Source organism: Thamnophis elegans, chromosome 2 (assembly GCF_009769535.1).
Source record: "Thamnophis elegans isolate rThaEle1 chromosome 2, rThaEle1.pri, whole genome shotgun sequence".
NCBI lineage: Eukaryota > Metazoa > Chordata > Lepidosauria > Squamata > Colubridae > Thamnophis > Thamnophis elegans.
Genome location: NC_045542.1, coordinates 11,983,299 through 12,010,497, shown reverse-complemented (window position 1 = coordinate 12,010,497; position 27,199 = coordinate 11,983,299). Strand labels below are relative to the sequence as shown.

At 41.3% G+C, this 27,199-nt stretch overlaps 1 protein-coding gene across 1 annotated transcript; it reads right to left on the bottom strand.

Moving 5' to 3' along the window:
• Window positions 1–20,194: 20,194 nt before the first annotated feature.
• On the bottom strand, window positions 20,195–21,124 carry LOC116504070 (olfactory receptor 5C1-like). The gene has a single exon (XM_032210902.1). It carries the CDS (start codon window positions 21,122–21,124, stop codon window positions 20,195–20,197), a length of 930 nt encoding a protein of 309 aa, XP_032066793.1.
• Between the last annotated feature and the right edge of the window lie 6,075 nt (window positions 21,125–27,199).

Sequence of the window (27,199 nt, the reverse complement as noted above, 5' to 3'; positions counted from 1 at the left end):
ATTTCAAAGTACTTGTTGGCTGCTATTGTACCAAGAAACCGTGACCCGTCAAAACCGCGGTCGACTAAAGCGCGCCCGATGAAAGCGCGTACGTGACGTCATCAGCAGCGCGACAAATAAAATTAAAAATAAATTAAATTAAAATTAAAATAAAATTAAAGCAAGCCGATTCACATAAAGGTAAGGGTTAGGGTTAGGGTTAGGTTAAGGGTTAGGGTTAGGTTTAGGGTTACGTTAAGCGTTAGGGTTAGGGTTAGGTTAAGGACTAGCGTTAGGTTTAGCGTTAGGTTAAGGGTTAGGTTTAGGGTTAGGTTTAGGGTTAGGTTAAGGGTTAGGCTTAGGGTTAGGTTTGGGGGGGTTAGGGTAAGGTTTTCGCGTTAATTTTAAATTTACCGCTCACAGCGTGCTGTTTTCATCGCCCTGTGATGACGTCACGTACGCGCTTTCGTCGAGCGCGCTTTAGTCTACCGCGGTTTTGTGGTGGAACCCCAAGAAACAAGTGTAAAAACATGCTGTCAACTACTTCATGATAGAATGAGTAGGTCCCATCCATACCCCATTATCTGCCCCTACACACAGTACAGGTAGTCCTCAATTTACAATTATTTGTTCAAGGTTACAGGGGCACTAAAAAACGTGACTTATAAAAATTTTTCACATAGTCGTTGCAGCACCTCAATGGTAACGTGTTCAAAATTCAGACCCTTGGCAACTGGTATGTATTTATAACCCCAGAGTCATGTGATCACCTTTTGGCTGTTCTGATAAGCAAACTCAATGGGGAAGAAAGATTCACTTAACAACCTTGTTAATAACTTCAGTGATTCACTTAACTGTGGCAACAAATGTCATGGGGCAAAATTCACTGAATAACTGTCTAGTTTAGCAACAAATTTTGAGCTCAGTTGTGGTTGTAAGTCAAGGACTACCTATATAACAAAGCAAATGACAAGGGAATATTTCAGCAACTTAGCCAAGCTTCATTATTGGGTGTTCCTTTTGTTCAAAAATTTATCCTGTTTTAAAGGGGCTCGTAGAAATATCTTTATCCATGAAACTGGGAGGAAAATACAAGCCACCTGTTTATAGCTATGATATTCCACAAACATATTAAAAACAATCAAAAGTAAAAGCAGAACACGTCCATTCCAAAGAAAACCAGTCTTCCAAAAATGCCACTAGAGAGCCACAGTTTTCTCCAACCTTCCCAATAAAAAGAAATGACATATAGATTGGCCCAGAAAAAAGATAAAACGGATTTCCTCTCAAACTTGACTTTTTATAAAAGTTCCAGTGTGATAAAGAAGGTGATTTAAAAAAAAAATCTGGCTCTGGTAGCACAAAGCAATGTTTTATCAGATCCAGCTACAGCAAACAATCTTTTGGAGGTGATAGGCATATTAGCAGACCAGCCATGGGTGATCTTAAGGAGGAGCAGGGAGAAGAAGACTATTCACAAAATATATCACAATCAGAAGATGAAACATTCCAGATATTGATTGACTCCAAAGTTGGAGGACTGTATTGGATGTTTCCAGTCCTGATTCATAATATAATTAAGATTCATAATTCTCAATCTTCCAAAGGCTTAGGCGACTCTTTCCTTCTTGGAACTTAAAATCCTTGAACTCAATACTCAAAAAGCTTTTGTTGTCAATGGGGTGTGGTCACTGAAGCTGGAACTCTTGATCTATATCAGTCTCTTCCAGACTGCTGCTGCTTAAACATGTTGTGTCTGCAACTCTCAGCCAGAAGTAGTGTATTCCCAGCCAACCAATCAGATGGGAGTGGAGTGGAGTGGATTGAGTGCATTACTAAAACAAGGAACTACAGTATGTGAGTACACAAGGAGACACACATTTGCATAGATACTGGTGTAAAATTTTGAGGAGTGTATGTGTATGTCTCCTGCATAGGCATTGTTAGTGAATAATTCCAAGACCTTTGCCATCCCTTCTTATAGATTTTTACCTTTCAAGTGAACATGGACAACAAAAATGATTAGAGGACTGGGGGCTAAAACATATAAAGAATGGTTGCTGGAATTGGGTATGTCTAGTTTAATGAAAAGAAAGACTAGGGGTAACATGATAGCAGTGTTCCAATATCTCAGGGATTGCCACAAAGAAGAGGGAGTCAGGCTATTCTCCAAAGCACCTGAGGGCAGGACAAGAAGCAATGGGTAGAAACTTATCAAGGAGAGAAACAACCTAGAACTAAGGAGAAATTTCTTGTCAGTTAGAACAATTAATCAGTGGAACAACTTGCCTCCAGAAGTTGTAAATGCTCCAACACCAGAAGTTTTTAAGAAGAGATCGGATAACCATTTGTCTGAAGTGGTGTAGGTTTCCTGCCTAAGCAGGGGATTGAACGAGAAGACCTCCAAGGTCCCTTCCAACTCTTTTATTCTATGCTATTCTAACTTGTACAAAAACTGCCTTTTGTACAGCCAGTTTTGCAGCTGAATCAGCATAGACACAACCATCTTGCTCAGCTGTTCCTGAAAAGAGTGGGAACGGTAAGCAAACAGAGCCCATTGTTCAGGAGGGTTGTTCCTCAAAGTAACATTTGAATACCAGAACAATTGGTTTAGAGACTTTTCAGGCTGCACAATAGGGTTTTTTTTAGACTCACAAAAATATCTTCAAGTTTCTGCTTTTAAGCTTTTGAAATCTGCAATATTTTGATGCCTGTGAAAAAACAAACAGGGGAGATGAATGACTGAGCAATGAGATTCTAAGCTATTTACCAGGCCTTAAAAGCCAGCTACTGATCTCACATATGGTGAGAATAGTTTGAAAAAAAGGCTGTTCTTTTGACCATCTTAAGGTGCATCTCTAAATGATGTTGCTATATGATTAAATCAGTAACTGGCATTATTACACCCTTCATAAACACACATAAGTATAAGTATATAGTAAGCTATTTGCCTCTCTCTATCTAGGCAGTTGTACGCAGAGCAAAATATGAATAATTGTATTTACCTACTGTGAATCAGCCACAGCATCTAATTGCCAGGTTCAATATTATGAAAACATAGTGACTAATTCTGAAGGGGTTTGCACATCAATCAATCAGAATAGACCTGGAAGGGACCTTGGAGGTCTTCAACTCCTTGCTCAAACAGGAGACTACACCATTTCAGACATGTGACTGTCCAGTCTTTTCTTCAAAATCTCCAGTGATGAAGCATCTACAACTTTTGAAGGCAAGCTGTTCCACTGGTTAATTGTTCTCACTGTTAGGAAGTTTCTCTTTAATTCTAGGTTGTTTCTCTCCTTGATTAGTTTCCATCCATTGTTTCTTGTCCTGCCCTCTGGTGCTTTGGAAAATGGCAGTGGCAGAAAGTGGTAAGTGGTAGAAAACTTCCTTAGCCTTTGTAGAGTCAGGATTGATTCTATCTCTGTTCTTCCATCTAATGTCAGGTTGCCACATTTTGCTAAATCAGGTTTGTTGACTTGTTCACGGTAGGCTGAGCTCATGTAAAGTACTAACAAATAAACCACACTACAGTCTTGTGCAATATGTGCCTACAACTGAGGATATCCCTGGATCTAGTTGGCTACTGTAATCATCTGGAGGACATTTATAAAGAAATGAAACTTCTTCAGGTCATCACTGGAGATGGTATTTGAATTATGGTGGCTCTCCAGGAGATTTTTTTTATTGACAAAAGAACTTCACTTCTCACTGGATGAAAACTCAGATCTTCTGTATAAAAGGGTAAAAAGAAGGAAGAGGATTCAGGGCAGTTCTTTGGATTCTATTTGCAGTTTGCCCTGCTGCATTATATGAGGCTGAAACCCAGCTTTCCTGTCCAGCTTGCTTCCAACACCTCAAATGATGCAATGGCTGACCTCAGTGTCTTTCTTCCTCTTCTATCTTACTGGTTGTGAAGACCACAAAAACATTTCATAATGGCGAGTGCCCAGCTTTTGGGCTGCAAGGGGGAAAGACTCAGTGGTGGGATTCAAATAATTTAACAACCGGTTCTCTGCCCTAATGATTTCTTCCAATAACCAGTTCACCAAACTGCTCAGAAAGTTAACAACCGATTCTCCCGAACTGGTGCAAACTGGCTGAATCCCACCACTGGACAGACGGGGTTAATAGACTTGTGGATTTCCCTTGAACCCTGTTTGCACCTGCATATCCTGAAGTCCTGTTTGACTTGGAAAGAAACTTTGATGGTGGGGTGGGGGGGAGCAGAGAAGTAAGCAGAAATGGAGACTACTGAGATGGAAAACATTATAATCTTTTCCAGTATGGCTCTCTAAGGACAATTCATTCTCACAGAAATGTGCAGGTTGCCCCAATCCGTGACTTGAATAGGAAAATAGTGAATAGCAATAGCAGTTAGATTTCTATGCTGCTTCACAGTGCTTTACAGCCCCCTCCTGTAAACTCTAGTGGTTTACAGAGTTAGCATATTGCCCCTCATTTTACCCACCTTGGAAGGATGGAAGGCTGAGTCAATCTTGAGCCTGGTGGGATTTGAACTGCCAAATTGCAGGCAGCCGGCAGGCAGCAGAAGTAGCTTGCAGTACTGCACTCTATCCACTGAGCCATCACAGTTCATGCTTCAAGCAAAAAAGGATTATCTTCCCGCTCACTCTGTCCCCCATATCAAAAGTGTGATGCAACAGAGAACCATCTTAAAAAGTTATGGGGTTGAACTTCTGGACAAATTCTAGCTGTGTTGTCCTACTAGAGCAGGTAAGGAAGGGAAGGTGTTGGAATATGTCATATGATATTGGACACATACATAGCTGTCAGCTTCCTTCACCTTTGAGAAGCCTGTCATTATGGATGGGTCACTTTCAGTGCACTCCCCGTGCACTTCTCTTCCACACTTCCAGGGTTCCATTATTGATCTCATGGAAAAATGAAAGATGGAGATCTCTACCCTTATTGGTGTCCTGCCTATGAAGTTTTAGAAAGGTTCCAGTTCTCTCATTGGCAACAAGTTCAAGGCTTGCAGGCTTGAACAGGGATATAAAGCTTTGGGCAGAGACAAGGTTGCTGGGATGTTTTTCTGGGCCAAGATATTCTTTTCTCTCCTTTGTCGGAACAATCTGTTTTATTTTTGGTTGTCATGCTCTCCACTGAGTGCCCCAGGATAGATGTTCAATTTGGCCATTGTGGAGGATGCCAGTGACCAAACTGCCATTAGAGTTGTTACTTCCAGTGCTTCTAGGCAGGTGGGAAAGAAAATAAAAAGCTTGTGGATTGGATTTATTACATTACATTTATATGCCGCCCTTTTCTCCGAAGGGGACTCAGGGTGGCTCACAATTCAATCAGGGAAGGGGGGTACAGACAGGGGAATAAATTGTGCTAATTGTTATATACTGGTGCTTTTACCTTCAGAAACAAAAAGAATATCTTCTCCTCAGAGAAATCCTGTGCAATGTTCTTTTCATGCATGATATTAAAGAACCCAATTATATTTATTTAAATTTATAAGCCACGCAACTCCAGTGATCTCTAGGCAGATATTGATCTGGAGCATCTGCTGAGGGCTCCATTTGTGGACCTCAGTGATTTATGCAATACAAGACTAAAGTTGCTGGCTGGTGATTTCATGCCAAGGAGCTTTTCATATATTTTTTTAGTTCTTCCAAGGTCACTTATTATAAAGTGTATAATTGTGGTGTACTTTAACGTATATATATATATGAACTAAAAATTTTCACAAGGGTGTTTGTAGGTGGAATAGGAGTGAGAATCTGGAGTCCAATCCTCCATCTTGGTTTGGGGACCTTTATATATTCTCCCAGACTTTCCTTGTTTACAGAACTGAAGTGATGGTGACAACCCTTAAGATCTTCTCCTGACCTGAATCTCTGTTCCCACTGCAGCTCATTTCCCCAGCAGGGGTGAAATTCAGCAGGTTCTGACAGGTTCTGGAGAACCGGTAGCGGAAATTTTGAGTAGTTCGGCGAACTGGCAAATACCACCTCTAACTGGGCCCAGAGTGTGGTGGGAATGAAGATTTTGCAATATCCTTCCCTTGCCACGCCCACCAAGCCACGCCCACAGAACCGGTAGTAAAAAAAATTGAATTTCACCACTGGCTTGAAGTCTACACTGATACACAGAAAGAAAGTGGTAGCTTCCCAGATGGACAACTGACAATTTGTGAATTTACAGGATACTAGTTCCAAATGGGCCGTCCAAAATATTAAGTGAAAAGACAGCATCCTGTAAATTCTGGATCACCTATTTGCCTTTGGGAAAAGCCATGGTGAGAAATGGTATGCGCATGTTCCTTGCCACAGTACCTACAGGCAAAGCCCCAGCTTTACCCATTCAGTGTGCCAAGTACACATAAAAGTACACTGCATTGCTTTATAATAGGTACCATAGAATCAGCAAGGCAGCTGTCAGTGGCATATTTTCTAAGTGATGTTTATTATTTCCAGACCCTAACTGAGATATTACTCATTCAACCTTTGTGAGTGTGACTCATTTTAGAAATTGCTTCTTGGAGAAATGAACTACATTATATTAACAAGATCTATGACTTGGCCCTCATGTTGCAAAGACTCAATTACCTGGATCACAATTCTGAGAAGTTCACAACTGTGGACACAACACCCAGATGAAGGAACAATCTGTATTTCTGAGAAGGGATATCCAGGAGATGAAAACCAAGATTGTGAAGGTGCCCCTAAGACCTCAGCTCATGGACTGTTTTGTCAGGAAGCACATTATTGTTTCTTCTATCACACGCTACCATCAGTGCAGAAGTGTATGCTTAAAAGAGCCGAGGTGGCACAGTGGTTAAATGCAGCACTGCAGGCTACTTCAGCTGACTGCAGTTCTGCAGTTCGGCTGTTCAAATCTCACCGGCTCAGGGTTGACTCAGCCTTCCATCCTTCCGAGGTAGGTAAAATGAGGACCTGGATTGTTGTTGGGGGCAATATGCTGACTCTGTAAACCGCTTAGAGAGGGCTGAAAGCCCTATGAAGCGGTATATAAGTCTAACTGCTATTGCTAAAAAAAAAAGAGAAATGATGGGGCAGAATGAAGGTAGGCCCTGGGATGGAGTTGTCTATTGTGGTCTGTTCTTGGAGGCCACTATGAAAAACCTGTCAATCAAAGCAAATTCTAGACATTGGGAACCCATCCTGGGTAACAGTGAATTGGTGGCTAATAGCTTTGCTGTTCTGAAGGAACGTGTTTGCTTAGATTCTCTACCTCAGGGTCCCCCTCCCCATACTTTTACTGCGAGGACAAATTCCCCTCTGAAAGTTGTGAATGAAAAATCTACCAGCTTCCTAAAGAGCTTCTCTCACAATTTCTGCCACTGAAGGACTAGAAGTTGGTTCCCTTTTTAATAATGCAAGAGAATGGGATGAGGTAGGGAGACTCCTCACACCGGGCAATAAAGACAATTTCATAAAATGGTCAAACATTTTTAAAGAAAAATCTAGATTATTTGTGCCTGGAGATTTGGAGAAAGAGGTTGCTGAATCCATAAGAAACACCCACATGGGGGAGAGTGAGTCATCCATCCATTTTTCTTCTAGGTTCCTTATACTTTGATCTCATTTACACATGGAACATAGTTCAGTGGTTAAAGATGCTGAGCTCATTCCCCTTAAAAGCTGACAGCCTGGATTTGAGACTCAAGCACTGAGTGATGGGGTGAGCTTCCCGGTTCACAGACAAAACCGCGAAGCCCTTTTCTGCGCCGACATAACCGCGGAGGGCAAATCCGCGCCTTCCGAAGCGCTCAGCTAAACCTAACCCTAAACCTAACACTAAACCTAACACTAAACATAACCCTAACCCTAACCCTAACCCTAACCCTAACCCTAACCCTAACCCTAACCCTAAACCTAAACCTAAACCTAAACCTAACTCTAAACCTAACCCTAACCCTTAACTTAAATCGGCTTTCTGTCACCGCGCTGTTCTAAAGCGCCCTTCTGTCGCCGCGCTGTTGTCGCCACGCTGTTAACGTCACGGTGATGATGTCACGGTTTTTAGCGACGCGGTTTTGTCGGCACGCTTTTGTCGTGCACGCTTTTGTCGGGTCACGGAGCTTCCCATACTTACCCCAGCTCCTGACCATCTAGCAATTCAAAAGCATGCAAATAGATAAGTAGGTACCACTTCAGTGGGAAAGTAACAGCATTCCCTGTGCCTAGGTGTATAGTCATGCTGGCCAGATGACCATGGAAATGTCTTTGGACAATACTGACTCCCTCAGCTAAGAAAAAGAGGTGAAGACTGTCTCCTAGAGTTGGACATGACTGGACAGGGGAAACCTTTACAATTACCTTACTAAGGCAATATGGGCTGACATCAAGCAAAGTCATAATCCGTGCTTTCAGCAAGATCTCTGCAAGATGGTGGGTGTACATTGCAGTCCAAGCCCTTCCTCTTTTATACATTTTATACATATGCAGTACATGAGCTTTGGATCATGATGTGAATCCTATCCATCACAAATTCAAGGACGTTTAAAAAGAATTCTCACTAGTATCACTTTTTGTTGAATGAAATTGGAACTCTCCTATTTCCCCTGACAGTTTTTTTTAAAATAAATGACATTATTGTAAAATAATAATTGTGTATTGAAAAGGGAAACGGGAAAAAGCAAAATGGTAGGAAGGTCCAATCACAAGCATCCAAGACCGCTCCAATTTCCTTCCAAAAAGGCGCAACTATTTCAGATTTGTCCTGCAGGTGGCATGCTTGATCTTAAAAAAAAAAAAATCTAGGACCTCTGGAATTCATAGTGGTGTAAACTAGATTAAGAAATCAGAAATATATCCTGGATGAAGCCAATGGCAAGCCTCTTCTGCCAAGGAAACCGGACTGGCTGGACTTCTTTGGGATCTGATGATTTTCATTATTGACTCTGAATGGGGGAATTTCTCTCTGAACCTGACTTTAGGAGGCATACAAACTCTTTATTAAAACAAAATTACAATATAAAAACACTTAAAAAAAAGAAATTAAAACAAGATAAGCAAGGCAACAAAAACAAGATTGTGGGAGACACTCATCTAAACATAACACAACCACTACACAGGCTTCCCATCAGATCCCCAAGTCTGCTGAAGAACCAAGTTTTCATAGACTTCCAAAAGACTAACAGGGAAAAGGATTGAACTACTTAAGTTTTCCAGTAGTTAAAGCCTGGGCTGCAAAACTCCCCCTGATTTCTAAAGCAGAAAACGGTGACGTCTCATGCAGTGGTGGATTTCAAAATTTTTTAGAACCTCTTCTGTAGGTGTGGCCTGCTTTGTGGGAGTGGCTTGCTGGCTATGTGACCAGGTGGGAGTGTCTTGCCAGCCATGTGACTGAGTGGGAGTGGCTTGGCAGCCATGTGACTGGGTGGGCATGGCCAACTTGTAAAATGTGGTGAAACTCACTTAACAATGCTTTTGATTAGCAACCAAAATGTTGGCTCAGAAACTTTGGCATTTGAAGCAGCTGTCAAGTTACAAGACCCTTGCACCCCTAACCCTTTAGGGAAAAAACCTCAGGGGTGTTCAAACTTGACAGCTTTAAGACTTTAAGATTTAGATAGGACTCCTAGAGGTGGGCGGGGCGGTTGGTGATCCAGCCAATCAGTGAGCGGTGGGTGGGGCAAGTGTGGTACGGACGGGCGAGGGGAGGGAGCTGGAACCAGTTCTAAACGGCACTGTAGATTTGTGGAACCTCTTCTATAAAAGAGGTTAGAACTGGCAGGAACCCACCCCTGGTCTCGTGTCTCTTAATGGCCATCAGGATTTATGCAACTCAGATCTGGATGCTCTGATTTAACATTTTGATGTATATTAAAGAATGTCACTTGAAGTTTTTTTAAAAAAATGCATTGTATAAATAGACATGTAGAATGAATCAAGGTTTATTAATTTTTTTATCACTAAGTTTATTTAAGGGATCCAACAAATTAAAAGAAGTGGGAGGCTCATCTTAAATCTCCTCCCTAAACTGGAAAAATGAACCATTTGCCCTCCATGCTATGACTTTCCTGATATCTCCATTACTCACATATACACAAATGCACTTTTGTTAACTATGATTTATTGAATAAACCACAATTTTCTGAACTCACATTCTTACGTTTAAAGGATGTTTTAAGAACAATGGATGGCATAAATGCTGCAAATAAACAGGTTACATGGTGACTTAGTTCACACATTGAGTAGCAACCATTTTAATGATACTTGGCTGAGTAAGCTGAAAACAGATTAAGCCATGTGTTACAAAGCAATCATGGGTTCATATACTAAGCCAAAAAGCAAATAGGCCTTATAATGGACTATGGTAGTTTGTGAATTAAATGTATGACTTAAAATAACATGTAACTCTAGACATAGATACAATTCAGCAAGATGGGATTTCTTTAACCCTTACCTATAAGAAAGAACTGTGTGTGACACAGATCAAGTATGTGTGCCTATTAAAGGTTTTCTTATGGATGATGTAGTACAAACCATAAGTCATGCTCATTGCATTAAGTTTAATGCATTTCACTCAATGATGGTTTAGCAAGTGAACGCAAACCATTGTGGTTGGCCAGTCCTGATGCATGTCTGAACACGATGCATAATCCCAGTCATTCTGGGTTAGTCAGCAAACCACAAGCCTTTAAAAAGCTGCAGCAATAGAGAACCCTTCTTATAGAAATTCATTTAAAGCCCAGCTTGGGGATGTCAGTTAGAAGGGATTAATTGAACGGTATCATTCCCTGGATGCATCTGTCTTAGCAAGGAAGCTTGAAAGAATGACGTTGTTTAATAGTTTAGCAACCTCTGAGAAGGATATTGAGAGGATTGTTATTTATTTGATTTTCAAACGGAGGTGGTGGCTCTGTGTAGCAAAGGAAAACGTCTCTGCACTTTAATCCTTTCCCCTGCCATTCCTTTCAGGATCTTTGTCCCTTTCATTCAGTGCGCTGGAAGGTAACCTATTCACCTCACTTGCAATCAATTAGCAATGGCCCTTGCTGGCTTTTGATTGGTAGATACACTGAGCCAGGCAGATATGAAGGCCAACTGGGACAAGAATGCCTATTCTTTTTTTTCCCCCACCTCTCCTCGGGACTCTCCTTGTGGCAGACTTTTTGGTAGTAAGTATATTTTTACGTGGGTTGTTTTTTCTTTCTTTCCTTGACTCCATGTTTCGTGCTAAACCAGGTTTGAGCTCAGTGTGGAATGTGAACTTGACTGCTGTAATTTGCAAACCAGAGTCTATTGAGGAAAGCCTCCCAAGGGTAGTACTTAAATAGTGGCTCAGCATAGTACAGGAATCCTGTTTTAGATTTCTGGGTGTAGTTTTCTCTCTTGGTAATTTGCCCTATTTCTGCTAGTTTTAAGAGTGCCCAAGTGGCAAATTGCCAAACTTTGCGCACTTCCAGACTTTCAGCTACTTCTCAATTGCTGAAAACTTCCAGTGGGTGATCTCTGCTACATGAATATGACTCTCTCTCTCTCTCTCTCTCTCTCTCTCTCCCTCCCTCCCTCCCTCCCCCCTCCCTCCCTCCCTCCCTCTCTCTCTCTCTCTCTCTCTCTCTCTCCCTCTCTCCCTCTCTCCCTCTCTCCCTCCCTCTCTCCCTCTCTCCCCCTCTCCCTCTCCCTCCTTCTAGTTTGCAAGGTATTTGCTGCAAGGACACAGAATCTTTTAAAATAATTTTACAGAGGGGTTCAGAGTGGCTGAAGCCTTGATGGGAGGAGCCAAGAGCTGTATTGCACTGTGATCCTCTTAAATTAAACTTGGGTTCGTGGGCTTTTAAAAGTTTTACCTTAGGGAGCGACTAGGCAGGAACTGGAATGGAAAAGTCCTGGCTTGTTGCCTGTCTGTCAGCTACTCTTAACATCTTATTGTCCTCATAGCATGCATGTGGCACCTGCTAGGATCATGGCAGGGATCTGAAGGGGAGTTGTGAGAATCCATACTGCTAAATTATTCAAGGGATAGACCCTTGTTAAGTCTCATTTTAAAATACCAGTGGGATGATTACATAGCATGTAAGGAAGCCTTGAGAATGAATGTTGAGGAAAGGAGCAATTATACTGTCCTAGTGCCTGAATCTGCATGAGTTTGGTCACTAACTGAGCAGGACTATTTTGTCTTTGCAAAAAAGCCCATTATGATTTATCAATTTGCACTCTTAACCATTTCATAGTTCCTCACTCACTAAAGAACAAATTACTTCAACCACTTGGTCCCTTTTGGGGGCAGATGGACAACTGCCTCAATAAATGGTACCCTTTGAAGTATAGTTCTGTATTTGGAAGGAGAGGGATCAAAACATTTCACTTAAGTGGGTTCCCTGAATCAGCCAAACATAATTCCAAGGGTTTTTTGGGTGGGTGTGTGTTGTGTTTCCCACTGACTCTGGGTTTATGAGCTATTGGTGTCAAAGAATGATCAAAAAAGTGTATTTTAATAGCTGTGAACCATAAATAACTGTACTGTGATTTGGCATATTTAACTTTAGTACCTGGGTTCACAAACCAAAATCAAACCAACTGTAAGCAAAATGATATTGTATTGATTAGGAAGATTTAGATCTTCAACCTGACCCCCCCCCCCAAAAAAAAACCTTTGTGTCAATTACAATTCATAATGGCTGTACATGTTTTAAATTGCTTTGAACCTTTTACAAGTATGACTATAGTACTTCTCTACCATTTATTAAAGCAGCCCCATTTTTTTATCAAGCTTCCCAATGTACTGTACTTGAAAATAGGATGTTGCCCTTTAAGGAGTCTCCCAATATGACTCTTAAACTTAGTAGCATTTTTTTTTTTAGACTGGCATAATTCCTTCAAAAGTCTGGCTTACTTTAATGAATCACAGAGGCTGTGCTTGTATGAAATCACAAACAAATTTTAAACATCCACTGTCCTATTAAAATCAATTGGCCTATGCAGTGGTGGGATTCAAATAATTTAACAACCGGTTCTCTGCTCTAATGATTTCTTCCAACAACTAGTTCACCAAACTGCTCAGGAGGTTAACAACCGGTTCTCCTGCAATGGTGTGAACTGGCTGAATCCCACCACTGAGCCTATGCTACTTCCCACAGAATAAAGCCTATGGGTACCACTTTCATATCATTGGAATGTTGCATGTTGGTAGAGATTTTAAGACTGGAGTGGTAGGGAATAAGATACTCTGAAAGCTTATGCCTGAATTAAAGTCACTATGTTCCCATTTCAGTTAATGGCTTTGCAAGTCTGTAAAGGCCTGGGCCAGCTTGAAGCCTACATTGGCGCAGATGAAGGGGTGGCTTTCCAGATGGACAACAAGATGTACTGGGATTCACTAGGCAATGGTTTACACTGGGCCGTGGAAGGCATACCTGAAAAGAGAAAGTCAAGCAAATTTTGTCTGATTCCAGCACCATCCGGAAGGGTTATGTTGAAAAACTGGCTAGGTTTGTTTCTTGCTGCAGTGGATGTACGTTCAGAAAAAATCACCCCCATCCAACCTGTAGAGTATTCAACAAAACCATCCCTGAGTTTTGAAGTGTACTTCAGGGACAATGTAGTAGCCTTCCGGGCCTCCAATGGTCTCTTTCTGTGCAGAACATTTAGAGAATTCAATGGCCTGGAAGCAGCCAAGTTCTTTCCTGATGAGACCTGTTGTTTTCTACCCCAGATTGGAGATATTGCTCTCCCAGCTTTTAAAATCTTAAGTGTGGTCCCGAAAGACCGTTTCCCAATCAAGTATCATTCTCACTTTGTGGATAAACAGATCTTCTACAACAGGCGTTCGACCTCAGTCCTACACACTTTTAGCCTCAATTGGGTGACCAATGCCACCGACAGAGTGATTTGGAAGCATCTCTGGGGACTGGGATTGCCTTCTTCCTGCAGTTTCAGGATTGAGGATGCAACACCCACCGTGAAGTACACAGAGAGCAATCAGCAGAACTTTACTCTGGTGAGGTCAGTCGTGGAGAACATAGTCAAGAAGGTGAAGGTGCCTCCCAGTACCAAAGCAACAGCAAGCTTTTGGGTTGATATAGTACATAGTGTGGTCATACCATTTCTTGCCACAATCCAAAAAGTGAAAGCCCATGGCGAGATGGAACAATGGAATGAAATCGGAGCATGGAAGGGAATGGTCTATAAGAACCTTCGAGTAGACGTTGCAATGGAACCTTTGTGCGAGCCTTGCAGAGGCATGTGAAGCTGTGGGAAATACTTGCAGCCTTCCATAATAATTAGGAGCAGCCCACTTCCCAAGAAATATGGCTACTTGGGTTTTATCATGCATTGGTCAATGTTCTTGAAGGATGAGATTACTGCAAGGACTTGGTCCCACCTGTTTGTGGCTTAACAGAAAGCCTCTTCCCTCACTGGTAATTCCTTTTAATCTCCTGCTTTAAGTGTACAATAAAGGTAGTTCCCCTTTTTACTGAAAGAAGGAGTCAAAGTTACACCCTTCACAGTGTAAGCACAATAACAAATAAAATTTGTCAAACTTCTCTTTGAGACCAAAAGTGTCGGGATCATTATTTGTACACAGCGAAGAGTCAACACAAGAGTTTTGGCTCATGTCAATATCGGAGACAGCCAGGGATACAATTTAATGTTCAAAACCGCCCATCCACTTCACTGTTTTGAACCCTGTAGGATACTGAATTGAATCCTTGGTCTTTTATTAGGACCTTATGCAGTTTATTATTTGCTTGGCTATTTATTTTGTCATTTGTTTTCAATATATAATGGAATCATTTGAGATAGAAAATGAAGTCTTGGTAAAGCAATTCATCTTGATGGCTTCAACCTTTTCCTAGCAAAGGCAAGTTTAGGGGTTTTTTTTTTCATCTTGTGTTAATTTGGTACATATTTTGAAATTAAGCTCTATGTTTTTTGACAATGGAAATTGTTGCTTACTTGACCATTTTTCCCATGATGTTGAATCCCATTACAAGATGCAGTTATTGCTTTTCTCCCTCTGCTAAATTCCATGTCGACGTTGGGAAGTTGTTCTTATTATTGTGATAACTTGATGCAAAACCATTCTGCTGTATATATCCATTATTTGGGGGTTAAATGAATATGTACACCACTATAACATACAGTTTCAATTTTTGTTCTTGACCTATGAGTTTAAGTTCTGCCTTTTGTTTAGACATACAGTATTTTCTTTGCTAATATTAATAAAGAAAAGGAGGGGGTGGGGGAACCTTTATTTAATTCAGTGTTTCTCAAGCTTAGCAACTTTAAAATAATGTGGACTTCAATTCCCTGAATTATCTAGCCAGCATTTCCTCTGGAGATAGATATAAAAGTTTCTGTATTTAGATGCACTGGTCCTCTAACGAAAGATCTAAAAATCTCTGAAGTCTTCAGGCTAAAGATTACATATAAGAATGGGAATGATCAAGCATAATTAATAAGCAATCCCCAAATTGTGCATACACATCAGATAAGGCATAGTTTTTCAGGTTTGGTAACACTGATGCCTCCATGTTTCTGCAGTTCTAAACTTCCATTCTGTTCCTCGGGTATTAATTGAACAAAAGAATAAATTTCTATACTTCATCCTAACAATAAATAATTATATTCATTCTTTTCAAGGAAATAGTAATCTGTTTTTGGTTATGTGACTTCTTTTCCCTCAAGGTCATAGTGTTTAAGGCTTTTTCATCTCTCCCATCCTTTTTATAATAATTCCATTTGCATTTATTTACTCCCTTACAAAGTTTTATTTTATTCTACCAATTTAAATTCTACGAACCAGCTTCCTTGGGCTTATATTCAGGCTTATATTAATACTTCATTATTTTATGTTACATCTCTTGTCATTGATGAAAGAAATGTCCTTCTGGGTTCAGCTCCAAGTGGGGAAAAAGACACTGGAGACATGGAGGCTGCTTGGAAAGATGGTTTATTGGTGGACAGGACCACATGGCTTTTCCTGAACAGAAAAGGTGATCACACGCTTCAATGTTGGTGGAGAAGAAGAGAAGGGCTGAAGGAGGGGCTTGCTAGGCTTTTTATAACCTGTTCAGTCCCACCTCTCTGTTTCCTGTTCCTGTGTAAGAAATGTATTCTGATTGGTTGTCAGACTCCCATGGGGCCATGCAGGGGCTACTCTCTAGGCTGTGTTTTGAATCCAGATTTGGATGAGTTCTCAGATGCCATGTGGTCAGTTGGGTAAAGTTCCTTAATCCCTTCCCCCTGGAGCTGCAGTGGAGAAGTCTTTATTATGTAAAAGTGGACTAGCTTGGCCCTCTCAATGGCCCATTGACCAAGTGGGGATGGGCAGAAAGCTACAGGCAACTATTCTGTCTCTTAAAACATGTTTCTTTCTTTTCATATCCAGAGAAATATTCTGCCTTTTCAATATTTCCTAGGATATTTCATTTTTCTGGGAGAGGGCTGAATGATAACTTCCCACATCATGATTAACAACAATGTTTTCCCCATCACACCTTCTTTGGATGCTTTCCTTCTGTCTGTCAAGAGTGAAATTAATTACTCTTGGCTGCTCTCAAGACTTTTATTACTGAGCACATCTTATATATCCTATAAAGAATATATTCCTAATTTTGCTTTAAAAAAAAACTTCTGAATCTCCTAGATCTTGTTGCAACCCTGCTAACGCTTGGCTTTGGCAGTAAAACATTCAGAAGTGACTTTCAATTCCCTCAATATGCTTTAGGGAAGCTGCGTGTGTGATTTGATAGCATAAAATAGACAGAAAAATGGACTACGCAATTAATTAAGGCTGAGCTAGACACGGAACAATTCTATCGTTTTATAAAAAATGAGAAACAGCCTTTGAAGGTTATTACTGGGAAGTAAGAAATAGAGAATTGACCTATGTTCTGAGTGAATAATTATGTGCCATCAAATTGGTGTTGACTCTAAGCAACTGTGTGTAGTAAGTTTTTCTCCACATCCTTGCCCTGGCCTTTTTATTGCCCATTCATCTACTCCTGCTGAAAGTAGACAGTGAAAGACTGCCCTTAAGCTCCAGGGCAAGGGCCTTATCTCTTTTTATTAAGGAGACAAGGACAGACATGAGAAGCAATTCTCACATGCTTTATCACTTCTTGGCATGAACTTCTGGGAATCCTAATAAAGGCATGGCATCTTCTTTCAGCCCACAGCTAATCTCACGCCATGTATATTCTAGGGACAGAGAGGTCCACCATGTCCACCATGCTTGATAGGAATTACAGAGTTTGTGTTTTGAGAGACTAAGCCGTTGAGAAGGCTGGAACAAATGCACCATGATGGATGACAGTTTGATTTTTGTCATGTTGGTCTTTTGTTACCATAGTTTCTTCCACTCTACTATAATTTTGGTGTCATTATAAAGTCTTCTTGGAAACCTGTGGGTGGGGAGGCTTTGGGCAGAGAGCTGGCCTACAAGGAGTATTCTTTCTATGACATCGTTCTTGTTGGTTCCGACCCTCAATCTGTTCACGGAAGAAAATTAGAGGCCTTTAGCTGGATACTGCTTGGATTGAGAGTTATAGAAGCTCCTTGTTCTGATGCAACTAAAGAGGTTGGTGTCGACAAGAATCATTTTTCTCTGATACTTAGAAGGTTTGCTTCTTCTAAATCAAGAGCTGTGGGCACGCCTGGGTTGTCAGCCAAGCTACTAGTGCACTGCAACATTTTCTTCACAATGTGCGTAATGGATAAGCCTTCAAACATGTACCCTATTAAAATGGACTCAGTGCAATTAGTTGAAATTCAAATCGACACCATTTATGCCCACAGTTCTTGAGGCTGCTAGTGAACATGCAGAAGATTGCTTGGGTTTGGGAAAACATGAGACGTCAATGACAGGACAACTGTTTGGCATGTAGATCAATGCATGCTCAGTCCCAAGCAGCTCTGTCTGATTCACTCTGAAAACCATGATGTGCATCTACTTCCAATCCCAAACCTTGGCCATTATCCCCAACGTTTCTACTGAAATATAGTATTAAATAGATCAAACAGAAAAAAGGGTTACATACTTGTTGATTAATTGTATTAAATGTCACACTTAATGTAATTTTGATTCATCGTTTAACCCTATTAGTTGGCTAGACCAGTGCCTACGGTTTCTCAGCAACATTTTGGAAGTGGTTTGCCACTGCACTTTTCCCAAGGCTGAGAGGAGTCACCAGCTCAAAGCCACTCAGCTGGTTTCATGCCTAAGGCAGAACAAGAACTTATCATCTCCTGGCTTTATCCCCATTCTTTAACCACTAAACAGGTCTCAATATAATTTTAATGATGCCTAAAATGAAGCTTGGTGTGTGATTGGCAGGGATGGGTTTCAGGCAGTTTGCAGCGGTCCCCACGAACTGGTTGGTCGGCGAACCTGGAAGTAAGTAACTTCCGGGAACACCGAAGGATCCACCCGCCCGCCCGCGTTTCTTACCCGGTTTTGACGAGTTCTGCACTTCCACGCATGTGCAGAACGCATACAGCACCTGCGCGATCCTCCAGGAGCAGCTGGAGCATCGCACAGGCGCTAGTACGCATGTGTGCACTGCGCGCATGCACGAGGACGCCGCCGGCCCCATTCCAACCGAACCGGTTGGAACGGGGCGAGAAACCTACCCCTGGTGATTGGATAGCAAATAATATGCAGAAATATATTTAAATATAAAAATATTTAACCGTGATGGCTCAGCAATTAAAGATGCTGAACTTGTCAGCTGGAAAGTTGACAGCCCGGGTTGGAGACCCGTGCACCATGTTACAGAATGAGCTCCCATTACTTGCCCAGTTCTTGCCCGACTAGCAGTCTGAAAGTATGCAAACGAATAGATAAATAGGTACCACTTCAGTGGGAAGATAACAATGTTCCATGCACCTGGGCGTATAGTTATGCTGGCCAAATAACCATGAAAGTGTCTTCGGACAATGCTGGCTCCCTCAGCTAAGAAACGGAGATGAGCACCACCCCCTAGAGTTGGACATGACTAGGGGAAATCTTTATCTTGTCTTTAAAATGAAGCTTGGTGTGTGATTGAGTAGAGTATAATGTACAGAAAAATGGACAGTGTGCAATTAAGGCTGAACTAGACATGGAGCATTGTGAACATTCTGAAGTTAATTCATAATACTTTCCTTTTCCCATTTTAAACTAGTTCAATCCATTCCAATATTTTAATTAAATCCCCTCCCCATAGCTAAAAAGTCAGGCAATGGGTGAAGGAAAGCAGTGTTCTTTGCCTGAGACTTTGGAAGGACTACATAGAAAATGTCATCTTTTAGCCTGAATATTGTTTTGATTAAGCAAAACATCGTATTCCCCTGCTGGCAATTTTGACTGTGCAAAACTGGGGTCTTGGAAAGTTGCAAAATAGATTGGGGGGGGTGATTGCCCATCCTTCCTGCTTAGAAGCTCAATAGTGTTTACTCCTTTTTAGTTAAAAATAATAAAACACTTAGCTATTAAGAACTGGGTAAAAAAGAATGGAAAATGACAAGAAATTAGAATTCTGTTCTGAACTTTCTTTTCATCAATACTATTTGTCACATGAAACACTGCATCATCATCATTCTTCTTCTTCTTCTTCTTCTTCTTCTTCTTCTCCTCCTCCTTCTCCTTCTCCTTCTCCTTCTCCTCCTCCTCCTCCTCCTCCTCCTCCTCTTCTTATTCTTCTCCTTCTCCTTCTCCTTCCTCTTCCTCCTCCTCTAGAATAACTACACTAACAGTGATAGTGACAATCATTAACCTCCTCCCCCATCTAGCCAAAGTAGTCCTAATAACTAAAAAGCAGTTAAAGCAATTTCCAAAAGTTATTATAAAAGGAAGTATGAAAATCTAGTGTCCTTCAGAAAGCCATTGACCAATGTTTGAGCAAAAAGATGGATTTAGTTTGTCTTCTATGCTCTAAACCTGCTAAAGATTGCTGTTGTGTGATCTGAAGTCATGTCCTTCTCTGGCGAAGAATTATGAAGAGATGTTCTACTCACCGGCTCATCATTCTTCAGTGGTCATTAGCTCTGCTTTTTGTGGAGCCATCTTCAGTTCGCCATCTTTTCCACAAAAATCCAGGTCTTGCTGCTTCAACAGAACTTCCTCTTAGATAATTTTGGTATTTGGCTTCCTTAGCCTCTAGAGGTGTTAGAGTCCATTTCCTATAATCTTCAGATATACAATTTGCAACCATGGAGTCCACTAGGCTAGGAAGGGTAGTCTAAACTATTGGGAAGGCTTCTTTCCTCCCTTTATATTTGTGCTGCTTTTATGTTTGATGACATATCTTGCTGAACCTCTTCTTGACTGCCTGCTTGACCTCAGTGTTACGAAGACTGTATATGGCAGGGTTGAGGGTAGGTATGGCTACTGTGTAGAAGACAGAAGTTATCTTGTCTGTTTGTGGAGCATAGGTATCATCAGGCCGTAGGTACATGAAAAGAAGAGTACCATAAAGCATCCCGACCACTATAAGGTGAGATCCACAAGTGGACATAGCTCGAAATGATCCTGTTCTTCCCACAGTCCAGAGGATAATTCCATAAGAAGCTGTAATGGTCAACAGGGTGATGCTCTGGATAGTTCCACACACTACTAAGAGTAAGATCTGGTTAATTTGTGTGTCTGCACAAGCCAAAGCCAGAACTAGAGGGATATCACAGAAGAAATGGTCCAAAGTATTAGCACGGCAGAAGGGCAGGCGGAAGGCCATGCTGGAATGGATGGCTGCTGAGGTCATCCCTGCTGCATAAGAAGCAATTACCAGGAGATGACAGAGATGCTGTGGCATGGCAGTTGCATAGTGCAATGGGCGGCAGATGGCCACGTACCGGTCGTAGGCCATGACTGCCAAGAGACAACATTCGGCATCTGAGACAGCTGCAAAGATGAACATCTGAAGGGCACAGGCTGGGATGGGAATGGAGTCATATCCTTTCAAGAGCCCCAAGAGCATTTTGGGGGCTACAGTGCAGCAGGAGCACAGGTCCATCAGGGCCAGGTGGCTTAGAAAGTAGTACATGGGTGTGTGCAAGGCACGGTCAGCTCGGATAAGAATGGCTAGACCCAGATTCCCTGCCACACTAAGGAGGTAGAGCGGCAAGAAGAAGCTGAGAAGAAGGAGCTGAAGGTTTCGTTCCGAAGTGAATCCCAGGAGAATAAACTCGGTCACTTTGGTGGTATTGTGGTAAAGAGCCATTGTACCTGTTGGAATGAAAAATCATATCATACCCTTCCTCTCCTTATTCCACAAGAAATTGGACTCAGTTCTCCTTTTGTCCTGTTATTGTTTGAACCTACTTTCCCTCACCTAGTGAGGATCCACCAATGTTTCAGAGCTATTCTAAAGCATTGGACTGGAAACTGCTTCTTTTCTGTGTAAAGAACACAACAGGAATGGAACAAATTTTCAATTACCCCACTGCCACTTCATTTTAAGGCAGAGGGTTCGCATATATAACCTCCAGCTTTCCAGACTTGAACTAAATGCAGAAATCAATGATCAATATGAAAAGAAGTGATAGCAGAAATTTGAATGAAAGAATATTATAACTGTCCAAGCTAGAGAAGGTTTTTTTTTTTAAAGGACTCCATCAAACAATGTTCTTTTGTCAACCAAGGTAAGAGACGTGGTGGTACAGTGGTTAGAATGCAATATTGTAGGCTGACTCTGTTCACTGCCAGGAGTTCGATCCTGACTGGTTCAAGGTTGACTGAGCCTTCCATCCTTCTGAGGAGCCAGATTTAGGTGGGGAGGGCAATATGTTGACTCTATAAACCACTTAGAGAGGGCTGTCAAGCATTATGAAATGGTATATGTCTAAGTGCTAAGATGCATTCACCGCACCACCAACCTTCTCCTGCAGGTTCACAAATTTTCTGTTGTGCTGGTTTATATGTATGAAGCACTGCATTTGTTGATACTTATAGATAGAAGGATATTAGCATAGTGCCCACTCCCCAACTATCCCTAAAACTAATGCAATTGAGAATTCCAGTATTCATTCAGTCATGGTTATCATAGAAAAATGTATATTCAGATTTAAGGCTTCCATATACACTGAATGCCAAACCTAATCAAATAAAAATTACCTTTTTTTTTAAATTACCAAGGCTGTATTTCACAGATATCAACTTCTGATTCTGCTCCTGGGCAATTTCCATTATTTTGAAGAAAAATGTTGGGCATCACTGACAACTGTAGGCAAGCGCTTTTTTATGGAATTTTTAAATACTAGCTGTTAGGGCAAGGAGGACATGATTAAACCCTAAAACTGAAGATTACTATGTATTTTCCTTATCCAGCTCCTGATGTAGATGATCAATTCAGTTGACCTCCATTGTCATGCCTACGAAATAATCAGGACCCCCATTCTTGCCTCTTTACTTACATTGATTCCACTGGAAAAATTCCAGAGGATTGGGGTGTAGCCTTTATTGTGCTGATTTGCAAAAAAGAGCATCCAATACCTGCCCGTTAACTATTGACCTATCAGCTTCTTAAGTGTAATAAGAAAGCTCTATTGAACCAGGTCATCCCCTGAAGAGGAGAATATGTAAACACAACAATGGATAGAGTGGATGGAGGGAGGAGTAGAAGGAAAGATAGGAAGGAGAGAAGAAAGGAGAGGAATAGGAGAAAGGGAAAGGCAGAGGAAGAATGGGAGGGAATGTAAGAGTAGGAAAGAGGGGAGGAATGGGAAGAAGAGGGGATGGGTAAAGGGGAGGAAGGGGAAGGAGAGAAGGGAAAGGAGAGGAGGAAGGAAGGAGAGAAGAAAGAGAAGAAAGGGGGTAGGAAGGAGGGAGGGAAGGAGGGAGGGAAGCAAGGAGGGAAGGAAGAAGGAAGGAGAGAAGAAAGGAGGGAAGGAAGGAGGAAAGGAAGGAGAGAAGGAGAGAAGAAAGGAGGGAAGGAAGGAGGGAATGTAGGAGAGAAGGAAGGGGGAAGGAAGGAGGAAAGGAAGGGGGAAAGGAAGGAGAGAAGGAGAAAAGAAAGGAAGGAAGGGGAAGGAGGGAGGGAAGGAAGGAGGGAAGGAAAGGGAGTAGGAGAGAAGAAACGAGGGAAGGAAAGAGGGAGGGAGGGAAGAAGAAGTAGGACCGTTGTAAGATAAGATGGATCTATGGGATGTTAAAAAAGCAATCTTCAAGTATATTGTCAACTGTAGGGAAAAATTGTTATAAATACATATTATTAATAACAGTTATGAGATCATATAATTGTGAATGTATATATGAAATTGATAAAATTAAAAAAAAAATTAAAAAAAGAAAGCTCTATGCTAGACATATTTATATAAGAAATTAGTTGGGTAAGTTAGGTTGACTTAGAGCATATACTGGCAGATGAGCAAGTGGGCTTCAGTCTAGATACTTTATTAATGGACATACCCTTATGTCGACTCTGTAAACTGCTTAGAGAAGGCTATAAAAGCACTGTGAAGTGATATATATATATATATATATGTTTAAGTGCTAAGTGCTATTGCTATTCTTCAACAACTGGTCAAAAAATTCATGTTCAAACCAAGTTCACCATTATATACTGCATTTATTGATTTCAGATCTGTACCCAGAGAAAGGCTCTGGTCTATGCTTCTACATACAACCATTGACAGACACTATTATTGCTTATGCACAATATTTATAAGGTAACTCTAGAATCAAAGTTCGATGCAGCACACAAGGCTACTACCAAGTAGTAAGCCTATCGAGGAGTAAGGCAAGAATGCATTCTAGTCCCTCTGTTGTTTAATCTCTGTGTAAATCCATTAATGGCTCAATTAAACCAGTTAGAGGATCATTCCCCCCAAATTAACTAGTAGCATGTTGTATGCTGATGAGTACTTTTATCCCAAACACAAATTGGACTTAGATGAGCCTTGAATGCTCTGGCTAGTTATTGCTCTGAAGAGCTCAGTTATAGTAAAACTAAGATTGTGAGCTTTGAGTTCCCTCCTTATAGAATAGAATATATAGTTCAGGACCATCTCAGAAAAACTCCAGTATCTTGGTCTCTCCAGGGAAGTGCATTTAATAATGGGGTATGAGTGTACTTATTTTATTTTATTTATTTATTTGGTTTGTATGCCGCCCTAGTCCTGAGAGACTCAGGGCGGACTTAAATAACGTACTAAAGATCTGGAAATCCAACATTGGGCTGCTCTTCCAAAGAATGCTTTTTTGAGCAGTCATACTCTGCCTTTTAAAGCAGCGAGATATTTATATTGAATAATTGTCGACAAAATTTGAAGGGCATTAATCTTAGCGCATTGCAATGCATTTCCCATAGCAGTTTTAGAGGGCCGATAAAATATCACAGGAGCAGAAACTGTGTCCCTGTGGACAGGGGGACATTGAAACTAGAGCTCATGTCCTACTCTACTAAATCTTCTATAAGGCTCAGAGACACAATTTAGAACACCTTATATAATGCAACATCTGGGAAATACTGATCTCTTCTACACGCTACTATTGTTATCAGATCGGTATGAAGTAGCTTATCTGAATGTGGCCAAATTCTATTATGCTGTAGGCAAAATTAGGCAGACTCTAACTGCCCACTGAGAATCCACCGCCAATCGTAATATATTGTCCGCCACTTAATTTATTTATTATTATTATTGTTTTTAATGCTTTTAGTTGTAATGCTGGTCAATCAATAAAAAATGATTGACTGTGTAGTTGCACTTTCCTGATCTAGCTCCTAATGAAGATGATCAATTCAGCTGACATACACTGTCTCTGTCTAATAACAAACCCTAAGGACCCTCTGCCACAAAGAAGAGGGTCTCAACCTATTCTCCAAAGCACCTGAAGGCAGGACAAGAAGCAAGGGATGGAAACTAATCAAGGAGAGAACCAACCTAGAAATAAGGAGACATTTCCTGACAGTTAGAGCAATTAATCACTGGAATGACTTGCCTCCAGAAGTTGTGGTGCTCCAACCCTGGAGACTTTTAAGAAGAGATTGGGCAAACCATTTATCTAAAATGGTATAAGGTTCCTCCTTGGGCAGGAGGTTGGACTCCTCCAAGGTCCCTTCAAACACTGTTATTCTGTTAAATGGATCTCAATATTATTCACCCAAGGTTTCACAAGGCCGCTGCTGTGAACATCTCCAACAAGGATGTCTTTTAGCTATTAATAGTCAGAGAGCCGAGATGGCGCAGTGGTTAAATGCAGCACTGCAGGCTACTTCAGCTGACTGCAGTTCTGCAGTTCGGCTGTTCAAATCTCACCAGGCTCAAGGTTGACTCAGCCTTCCATCCTTCCGAGGTGGGTAAAATGAGGACCCGGATTGTTGGGGGCAATATGCTGACTCTGTAAACCGCTTAGAGAGGGCTGAAAACCCTATGAAGCGGTATATAAGTCTAACTGCTATTGCTATTGCTATTGCTATGCAACTGAATAGAGGAAAAGTCGCATAGACTTTCATCTGATGGGTTCCACTTCCTCAAACAAACCACATCCTATAGGTCACTTCATTTCTTCTAAAATTCTGAATCAAAACAATCTCTCCTTCAACTCTCCCCATAGTTTAGGAACTTTCTTATTTTTCTCTCTTTTCTGCTGAGCTGCTGAATTCTTCAGTCCCCTTCTGTGGTGCCATCAGAACAGGACATAGGTTAGATGTCTAGGAGTCCCTTAATCAGAATAGATAAAGGGTTCTTTCTACTCACCCACCCCACCCCAATGTAGCAAGAACCGACTTACCTTGATTTTGAATACACTGAAGTAACATACACCATGTAAACAGAAAGTCCCCCTGAAACTATTACTCCTATTGACTAATTGTGGCACGGATCATGATCCCATCATACCTGAGCAGAGAGTATGAATCTCCTTTATCAGTTCTTGTGAGATTGCTTTAGATGTCTTTGCTTCCTGATTTCTTATACTGCGTTATGACGTTCTCTACCTTTCCTTCTTCCACCATTATCTCCCCTCGGGCTGAGAAGATGATGTAATTTTCACGACTTCTTGAAGAAAATCCTCATGGGACAACTATCGTTTGTTTTTTTAAATGGTTAGGTTTTTGTACTTCCAAGAGACTTGTTAGTGCGTTCTCTCTCCCCCCCCCCCGCCTCCCTGCCTGCCTCTCTCTCTCTCTCAGGAGATAGTGGTGGCTAGCAAAGGGGAAAAAAGGTTTTTAAAATATTTAGATTTTAGACCGAAAATGCGAAATCTTTCAAGCTTTTAAATGTGTATTAATGAGTTTGCCATTTCTGGTTAAATTAATAGAAACAAAGATGAATGTTGGTGACATTCTCCATTTTGCTACACACAACTCCACCTCAGGATGGGCAATTTGATGCATATAATTATTTGGAGACTTTAGCTCTTCCCAGAATGTAAGAGTATCCACAATTCCTGGTTGCCCCGTTGCCACAAATGGTTAGGCAGCTGTTTCTGGAGAGCAGAAATGGATGGTGTCACTTTCTGTTATTCTCCCCACTCATTGCCATCCTCAGGACAAAATTTTCATGCTCCATTTCTAATGTATGATTTCTATGTTTCATCAACTTTGAATATTCTTATATTTTAGCACATTTGACATTGTATGTTTCTCTTTGTGACTGTAGGAAGTTATCACCCAGCCTTCTCCCAGAAAAATGAAATATCCTAGGAAATATTGAAAAGGCAGAATATTTCTCTGGATGTGAAAAGAAAGAAACATGTTTTAAAAGACAGAATAGCTGCCTGTAGTTTCCTGCCCATCCCCACTTGGTCAATGGGTCATCAAGAAGGCCAAGCTAGTCCACTTTACATAATAAAGACTTCTCCACTTCAGCTCCAGGGAGATGGGATTAAAGCATGATAATGGCCCTTTACCCAACTGACCACATGGCATCTGAGAACTCAACCAAACCTGGATTCAAAATGCAGCCTAGAGAGTTGCCCCTGCATGGCCCCATGGGAGTCTGACAACCAATCAGAATTCATTTCTTACACAGGAACAGGAAACAGAGAGGTGGGACTGAACAGGTTATAAAAAGCCTAGCAAGCCCCTCCCTCAGCCCTTCTCTTCTTCTCCACCAACATTGAAGCATGTGATCACCTTTTCTGTTCAGGGCTCAAGCCACGTGGTCCTGTCCACCAATAAACCATCTTTCCAAGCAGCCTCCATGTCTCCAGTGTCTTTTTCCCCACTTGGAGCCGAACCCAGAAGGACATTTCTTTCATCATGACAAGCTAACTTCAGCAATTCTTTGGCTGCTTTGTAAAGAAAGAAAACCCTTCTGAATCACTGCTTACTTTGCATCCTCTAATTATAGCT

Coding starts and splice junctions, on each gene's coding strand:
- LOC116504070 (XM_032210902.1), bottom strand. CDS start 21,124: ATGGCTCTTTACCACAATACCACCAAAGTGACCGAGTTTATTCTCCTG.